Here is a 9,661-nt window from a genome sequence, read left to right on the forward strand (position 1 = left end):
CTGTCATCGGTTATTCAGGGTACAGCTGAACGTTTCCTAACAAATAGATTGCGGGTTTTTACATTGGAAAATAACGCTATATTTATTTATTTTTAAGAAGTTTATGATTTTTATATTCATTTAGTAGTTTTTATGATATTCACATATGAGTATAAATTTGGCAAATGAAAATTTGTCCGAACAACTATAAATCAATTTATTTTAGCAAATTTCATGAAAACTACTACTCCTCCGAAAATAAACGTAATAAACTACTTTATAGCTCATTAAACTAGCTTTAATTTGATTGATAATAGACATATGTACGTCAAATGGTTTTTGAGATATAGATTTTACGAAATAAATTCACTAACTACTGACCTTTCAGTACGTCCCATACAACATTTTTATGAAATGTTGCGTTTTAAAAAAGCTATATCTCGAGAACTATTGAACGTAAATAGCTCTATTAGGGCTTGCATTTTAGAAAATTTGCTCTACTTTAAATGATGTTCTCTGAGATTTTTTATTGTTGTAAGTAGTTGTAAAGATATAGAGCTCCAAATAAAAAATTAATTATTTTTAACGTTTTGAAACAGCCGCCATTTTATATTCCTCCTACCTATACTTGGCAGACTCATCAACTTTGACTAGTAATTGTACATAGTTTTCAATTAAGTAATCAAAAATTGGGGTGAAATAACTGCCTTTTATCTCCTCTTGGGCTCTTGTACTAATATATGTTATATTATTGGCTAAAACGAAAAAGGATTTATAAGACAAAATGTTTAGACAAGCCGTATTAGACATCTTAGAACAAAGTTTATTGAAACAGTGGAACATTCTTTTGAATACCTGTTCTAAAACATTCTTCGCTCTCTAAATACAGACAGGAGCACACGTTGCTATTATGAAACTCGCAGATATTAGGTTTTGGTTAGATTTTATTAGTTTTATATTTAAGATACAGAAAAATAAATTTTATCCCAGTACTTTGATACTCCATGAACAATATTAACTTGACTTTAAACCAGAAATTCCTTAAAACGAAGTCTTGTTTCAGTAAAAGAAAAGAGTAGAATGTTACATATATCCATATGTACGTATTAATTTATGATTATTATCTATTCCAAGGAGTTAGAAAGCGAAATAAAATTGAATCTTCCTAGCTCGACAAATAATTTAATTAAAAAAAAAAATTCAGGGTATGATTAATATTGGAATAATATATTTGACGTACATTAGTATATAAATGACGTATATTATGGTTATTCTTGATGTTCTGTTAAATGCAAAATGTTTTACCATGGTAAATGTTATAAGTATAGAATTGTGACCAGCCCTGTTTAAAGTCACGTTAATTGCTAAATACATAAGAGCTCCTAGCGGATTTTCTGAGCAACTTGTTTTATAATCTATCCTTCTTAAATTTCATGTTATGGTTTACTTCTAAGTTTTGATTAAAATAATTTATTACAACATGCCTAAATTGGGTGAAAAGTGGAAGTTGTGTGAAAGTTTGGTCACTGAGTGCCTTGTTGATCTTCTAGCTTGCAATGAAGAGAATCAAGATTGACAACTGTCATCTATTGCTTTATTAGTTATAAAAACATCCAAAACAATACTAATACAATCAAAACACAAACTGAGAGGAAGTAACCTAACACGACAATAAACATAATGGTGACGAGCTCAGCTTGTCTGTTGCGTGACGTCATTCTCCATTTAACAGACCCAGTAAGAGACTCTCAACCACGTTATATCAGTTTAATGTGGTAAAAGAAGGAAATATTTCTCCATTTAACATGAGTTTGTGATTTAACATGTTAAACTAAAGATCATGAATAACCCTGTTAGAGAATGAAGAAAGATAGTCCGGGTGGCGGTTAATAAAGGTACAAAATAGGACAAAAACTATTTAATTTTAACCAACGTTTCGCCCCACCTAGCAAGGCTTTGTCAGGGCTAATACATGACTTCAGTCAGCTTTCTACATCAGTCCTGACGAAGCCCTGCAAAGTGGAGTGGTCAACATTAAATAGTTTTTTTTTACTATTTTGTACCTTTATTAATCGCCACGCGGACTATCTTCCTACATTAGTGGATTAATATTTGTTTTTTATATTCAAAACAGGCTCAATATGTCGATTTATTTTTTTTTGGTCTGAAACAGGATTAAATGCCCCTTTATTACTGATAATGTTCGGGTTTAGGATTAATCTGAAAGGAAACTGCAATAACTTACCAAAAATGTATAAACGATACAATGATTGCATTCATGAAATATGAATCTATTTTGATCCTATTTGTGATTACACAAGACCCTGGGCTCTCTATTAAAGGCCACTTCCGCCAAAATATTTACCACACGTTCCGCTTTTAAGCGCTCTCTTGAGATGTTCCAGTCTTGGGCCATTTCCCGTCGGGGGCTCTTCTTCAAAGTCAATGCTGTTCCAACCTTGGCCCGTGCCCAATAGCATTTATGATTTGAGTTGGAACATTAGTGGTCATTGGATCAATCAGACCTTCGCAGAACTTGTTGGCAGCTCAATGCCGATCAAGTTATTCGGCTGTGTCAGGAATAGATGAGCCTTATGAGCATGGTAGGATACTAACGGAGCGGAATTGTGTTTTACGCAGCGCCAACTCTTGCCTACTTTTGCTATCATACCGTAGCTGTATCAAAAGGTTTTTAGTTTTATCTTAGGTTAGCACTCTGTTTCTTTTTCTAGTTTAGGATTATTGCTAATATTTGTGTAAAGAGATCTCCAACATTTTTCTACGCATGGCATAACCATGGGTTTCCCATATTGAACTGTACACTCTGCCAACTTCACCTCATTAATTTCTACTCAGCATAGACAATGGGTGCTCTACCTATTTGTAATGCGTGCTACAAACAAGGAGAGGGGTGTTTTCTGCAACGACTGGTTGGGGGCTTCGGCAACGCATTTATTTCTCAGGATTGGGTTGGAACTATCTCATTCATTACGTTTCCTAATGTTTGGGTGTTATAACTAACAGGCCTTTACAATAATCATGTAAGTCCAATCTAGTAATAAAGAAATTTTAAAAAAAGGGGTTTTAACAAGTAAATACTACTGAAATTGATCCAAAATGCACTTTGTATTTGTAGTAAGTAACCTGGATTTCAAACATTTTGCGAGATGGTTCCCCTTCGTTCCAAATCAGGAGTGAGGAATCTAGAACTGCACATGGATCAAGTTCCCGCTAATTGGTTTGCAGACTTCTATGGGGTGGAAACCAATGATCTAACACTATTAAAGGTATATTGGGTGGAGATAGGGCAAATACTATAGGTCTCGTAAAATTCTAAAAATACATGGATTTCCTCTACTTCTCTTCTCTGGCCAGTAACATGGAACCTGGCAAACTTAGGATATTATAATCAGAGGTCAAATTAAATAAAATCCATTTTCTGTATTCTTTCAGCCGGAGGGTTCGAAAGTAATTAGTAAATTCCAAATATTTCAAAAAAACTCGATGAAACAATTGAAGATTCCATCACGTAATATACTTTATAGTTATTTATAATCTTAACACTTTCTTGAGACTGGTTAATATTGTTTAAATAAATAAAATTTTACCCATTTTTATCTCAAAACATTTATATTCCTTTATAAATCCGACGTTTCGGCCAACCTCAAGGACAATCTTAATAATATTTTAGAACCAAATAATTTAAACAACTACTGTTTTGAGACTAAAATGGATAAAATTTCATTTATTTAACATTACAAGTATGTTTATTTTAAGAGATAACATTAGAATGATTCAATGAGAATTTTTTTTTTATCGAAACTTCTTTGGTAATTTCTGATATACGAAGGGTGGGGAGGTTATCCTAAAGTTAACAAACCTATCTTAACCAGAGTGAGAAAGTCGAGTTCTCATTTCGCGGCACTTCAAAGAAATAAAAATCGAGCCCTTTAGTTTAATTCCAACCAGTGCCTTGTAGACTTGAGGTTGCTAAGGTGACGTCTCAACTTTCTCGGTTACAAACGGCCTCACAAAGGAGATACTGATTAAAAAGAGTCGTTTGTGGCCGAGGGAATCAAGGCGTCTTCCTTGGCTTGGCTGGCTCGTACTGCAACGGCGCCTGTTCAAATTCGGCCTAGATGGTTCAATTTTACTTCGTGACGGTCTCACAAAATGAAAACTTAATCCCCTGCCATTAGAATAGGTTACCTGTATACACCCAGCCTCATAGAGTGGGTAAAAATTCTGATCGAATCACCTCCTTGCACAACCGTTGATCTAGTAACAGTAGTTCCTTACGAAGTACTGTACCCCTGACCCTTCATGGGTTGTCGCGGTACAGATTTAATTTTAATTAAGAAATCAATGGAATCAAAAAAGCAAACATAATTTTTATTCTACCTTGTTTTATACTGTTGGATTACTTAATATTTATATGACGACTTTACTTTGACCTTTCAATAAATAATAAATTTCTCTTTTAGTTGAGAACGCCAATATGATCGTAATTTGCTTGTCACACGAGATACAAAATGTAACACTAGGATTATGTAAATCGGGGTAGTTTATATTCATCGCTGGCTAAATAAGGATCAATAATTTATATCAGCTTAAAATTGAATATACTTATAACCAATTCAACATTCGCCACAAATATGAAAAGAACATACAGAGTTTTCATAAACTCTGTTTTGTTTTCCACCAGTATCGCCAATGTTTCATTAATCCATATTGAACGTATGCAGAGCAGACTTTAGCTTAATATGCAAACGTTTACTGCAAGACCCACCACCAATGATCCCAATTTTCTAAGTTTACTTTTTCTCCCCTGTCAATCAATGTAATTTTTCCTAAGCGTTGAACAGTTCTAGTTCACTTTATTCTTTTATTTCAACAACAACTATTATAAAAAATATTCTACTTAATTATATTATTATAATATTCTACTTTTCCGGCTGTACCTCTTATACCTTCCATGCACACACTAACGCTTCGGAGTATGGATGGTTCTCTTGAACACTTGTGAAAGCACAATTCTCTATTATATTAAAAAAACGTAACTTATTTCAAACATTTTCAAACTTATACTACTTTCACCACCCTTCATATATAATTCAATAGATTTCAAATAGAACCATTCTATTGAAATACATCACATCGAAAGGCGAGGGTTCGACCACCGGCCTTAACTACAATAGAGACTCTACTTGGTCTAACGGTCGTACCAGAAGTGCAGATTTGATGAGAGGCGACCCACTACACTTGATAACAAATCCAAGATCAGGTAGTTTCTCAGCAAGGAGGTGGGCTTTCAAAAACGCGCTTATTATGGCAGAATCTGCAAAGAATTCCAGTAATATCCCTTTAGGGCGACCTTGGACAGGATAATTCCGCTGTAGATTTTGATAGTCCTCCAGCATAGAGGTGCGCAGGCTATCATCCTTGAAGAGTTGGCTAACTTTTTCATTGAGGTAACTTACCACAGGGATGATTTATCTTAGGATGACACAGAAGATAATTTTGTGAACAAACTACGGTATACCTCTTTGGTACGGACTTGTGCCTCAGAAAACTTCCCATGAATTTTTTTAAAAAATTGTATTTGAATAGAATTTATATCATTAAATGTTTTATTTTTGGATAATCTGAAATAAAATTTATTGGTTGCGTTGTTTGCCTTCTACAATTCATTATTTGTATTATATTCAACTATCATAAACTCATAATTTCTTTCTTTGACAATCAATTATTGGAAATTGATGAATAAAAGTGATTATTTTAAATATATAAAAGATTGGCCACGTTATTTCAAATTATGAAGAAGATAGTCAGGGGGTGCGGTCAAAAGAAAACAAAAAATAGTGAACAACTATTTATTTGCTGACATTTTACTCCACTTTGTAGAACTTCATCAGAGCTAAAATGATAAACTGACAACTAAAAATATTTTGACATAGTAGGATAATAAAATACTAAAAGATAAATTGAGTTGGGATCAAAATTTTGTAAATATAAGTGAAAAAAATATATATACAAACCAAAAGAAGGATTAAATAATTAGTTATAATATAACTAATACAATGGTAAAAATATTTTTAAAAAAATTTTGTAAACTATTAGTTTCACTTTTAATCCTACTGTTTCCTTTTTCTTTTTGTTCATTTGTATACGATTTTCTTTTCACTTATATTTGCATAATTTTAATCCTACCTTAATTTACTTTTTTGTATCTTATTATCCTACTATGCCAAAATATTTTTAGTTGTTTTTATATCTGTTTAGCCCTGATGGAGCTCTACAAAAGGGGGTGAAACGTCAAAAAAAAATAGTTGTTATCAATTTTTCGATTTCTTCCATCTTCTGCATAAGAAGAGATCATCAATTAAATTAAGAGAGATTTCCCTAAATCAATTCCATTCACTAATCCTGAAATAGGAAAATCGTTAAAAATGCTAGAATCTAATTAGCTCGTAAAAAATACTAATTAATTTCTCTTCCAACGCAAAAATCTCAAGTATTTTTTTTTTTATTATTGTAGAAAGATACTTAGTAAATTATTTGGATAAAAACGTAATTACAGCAAGAACTGGCCAAAAGTTCTTGTTAGGTCAATTCTTTATTTAAATTATAATTTTTTTTTCTATCGTGTATAAAGTTTAGTTGTTATAAAAAAAACATAAAATTTTACAAAAACCTGTAACCCTAAGTAATCTACAACAGAAAAGCTTTATTTTTTATAAAGATGCCTATTCTTTACTAAAATATTTTCAATATCGGAAAATGAGGTTTTCGGGCAAGCGATTTTCAAACATTTTCGTAAGGAAGTTCCTCTTCTAGCCAAGTTCCTTATCGTACCTGTGGTGTAGAATAGACTATTATTTTTATTTTATTATAATTATTTTTCAAAAAGATTTTTATTTTTAATGCGAGTCAGCTTTTAAAAAATACAGTATTCCCTTCAAAGTATGATTTATATAGGAGTGTGAGAAAACGGAGAAGAAAATCGAAAACTTTTAATAGTTAAAATTTTTACTTTTTATTACAAGAAACCCAGTAGAAAAAAATTAAAATCCATTTATTGTGTTGTAAATGGTATAAACTTGAATGCACTGGTATATGTGGTGTGTTTTATATCAATCAGACCTTCATTATAATTATCAATGTCATTATTATATATATCTATTGTAGTATAAATGAGAATATTTGTTTTTTTTTCATTTTAAATATAATAATAAAAAAAAATCTGAAAAATAGTGATATTCATTTCGATAATAAATATTAATTTCAGTACCTTCTGAAGATAAATTAATTCAATGGTAAATCAACAACATATATAATTGAAGCGTTCGGTCATAAAACATAGTAATTGAATTTTTTGATATGGGCAGTTTTTTAAAGGCTGATTTCATAAATTACTGAAAAAACCTTTAGGACATTTGTTTTCTTGAGAGAATAATGCTGATATCAAGTTACGGAATCTGACTGCTGGTTAAAGATAAAACATAGTAATTAACAAAAGAAGATGTTCTAAGTTTCATTTCTGCAGTTACCATGTTTTAAGACGGAACGCCTCACTTCTTAAGATTATAGCACGCTTTTTAAACAACAATATGGATAAACAAAGCAATATTTTAAAACTTAGTTTACTTAATTCTATAAGTTTATTTTTATGATTACAGATAATGGTTAGTCAAAAATAGTAAAGTTTTCGATTCATTTAGGATTAAATTGAACAACCATTTTTTTTTTATTATACCTTAATTTTAAGATAATTATTCACAAGAATATTTGGACTTGTTTACTCACTTTAGGTTGTAGACACCCTCGAGGAATGTGTATGGGTTAACTATAGTGACACCAGAGTCGTTACATTTCGTACATGTCTTGGGTTCTGGACACGACATCAACGACCACATATCTCGCTCCATCATATTAAAATATAAACATCAGTGAGTTAAAGTAAATAGAGTATCTATTGTTATAGTCAAATATTTATGTAAATATGAAACAGAAACGGCAATAAATTTTATTATGTTCACAGCACCAGCTGTATCACAACTGAGGCATCCGCCGGACTGGCGATACCGCGCTAGGTAGAGAGTAAAGGACGTCTCGACTTTTTTACTATCGATGTATCGATCTATTAGTTTCACTTCGTTTTACTAGATTTAATAAACCGATAGATTGTAGATTGTAGAAGCCGTTCATCATAAATTATCTGCTATATTAGTTCAAGAAAAGAAAAATACATTTTTTTTTTCATCAGTATCATTCTTTTCTAAAATGGGGCCACATTCATTTTTAAATAGATAATAAGTTTGGTGGACTTCAGTGGCATATCCAGCTCGCATAGGCATGCAAGATTTATATTCTGGCCCGGGTTGAAAATATTTTTGGAATCTCTCATCCCAACAAAAACAGTGATTTATAACTTTAAAGCAATAATTTTTTCCCTTCGAATAAAAAAAAATTGTATAATTTATTTTCAAATCATTCAAAGATACAAATAAAAAAAAAAGATCTTTGACGTGGTTTCTTCTTTTGGGAAGCAGAGAGCGACCAAAATTCTTAAACTCACTGTTCTTATGTTTTGTGAGATTCTGAATCCGAAATAAATACCTAAAACATTCCATAAACATATCTTAAATAGTTGTTTCCAAAATTCGAAATATTGTTCCAATTTGTGACAAAAAAAAAAGCATTGTTTCTCATAAAAGAAAACAGTTTTTGAAACTAAAATTCATTATTTTAATTATAAATTGTTTAATATGATATAATTTGTAAAAGAAAAAAGATTTTTTGTATCCCTCAATGAACTAGTTGAATTTACATACCACACAATATTCAACAGAGGTGAAATATTTTGTTGCTTTCAAAAACTTCTTGGTGATTTTTTTTTCAGTATTTTCGAATTATTCCCGTTGGATGATGAGAAGTTATTTGGAAATGAAAGTGGACATTTTAAATTAGAACGAGCGACTAGAGTATTATGATCCGCACTTTAACTAATGCTGTAAAAAAGGAGAGTGGAACTCGTAGATATCGAAAGAAAAATTTTTTTTGCCTAAAAAGAATATTGGAAAAGTTATTATCTTATAAAGATATCAAAATAGTAACAAAAAAACTATTTATTGTTAACCAAAGTTTCGGCCGTTAACTTTGGCTTCGTCAGGGCTGATAAGAATGACGTTCTGCTACCAACTGATACTTCTTCTCAACATTCATCCTAATCAGTCCTGCAAGGTTGGAAGAAACGTTGGTTAACAATAAATAGTTTCTAGTTACTATTTTGATACCTTCATTAAATGCCACCCGGACTATCTTCCTCCAATTTACTTCATAAGGTCAACTATCTTCTTCCAAAATTATTACCTTAAATTTGATTACACTCACTTTGAGGTGAATTATCTAATATTGTGAAACTAATGAGGTTCAGTGATACCCAAACTGGTACACAGCAAAATTCAAATTTGAAGGATTTAAATTACAAGAAATTAAATTACCAGATAATAATAATATGAAGGATTAGTCACTAAATCAATAAAAATAAGTTTTCTTAATGGAAAATATAGGATTCATGTTACTTAAGGTTCATAAAAACAAAACTGTGTTAATTTACATTCAATATCTGGGATTCATTTTAGGTATTTTGGCCAGGTTATAAGATCATTTGGCGCAGAAT

At 31.3% G+C, this 9,661-nt stretch overlaps 1 protein-coding gene across 3 annotated transcripts in view; it reads right to left on the reverse strand.

Annotated features, from left to right (window-relative positions):
- LOC106689527 (uncharacterized) overlaps positions 1-8,059 on the reverse strand; it is a 55,937-nt gene extending 47,878 nt beyond the window's left edge. For all 3 annotated transcript variants that reach the window (XR_010842869.1, XR_010842870.1, XM_067045355.1), the window contains exon 1: positions 7,786-8,059. Coding sequence is in view for 1 of the 3 variants with exons in the window: in XM_067045355.1 (XP_066901456.1) it covers positions 7,786-7,910 (125 nt within the window). In the remaining 2 variants the exon portion in view is untranslated. The remainder of the gene's footprint in view (positions 1-7,785) is intronic.
- Between the last annotated feature and the right edge of the window lie 1,602 nt (positions 8,060-9,661).

The sequence above is a fragment of the Halyomorpha halys genome, unplaced genomic scaffold (genome assembly GCF_000696795.3).
Source record: "Halyomorpha halys isolate HHAL.00 unplaced genomic scaffold, Hhal_1.1 Scaffold1388.1, whole genome shotgun sequence".
Taxonomy (NCBI): Eukaryota; Metazoa; Arthropoda; class Insecta; order Hemiptera; family Pentatomidae; genus Halyomorpha; species Halyomorpha halys.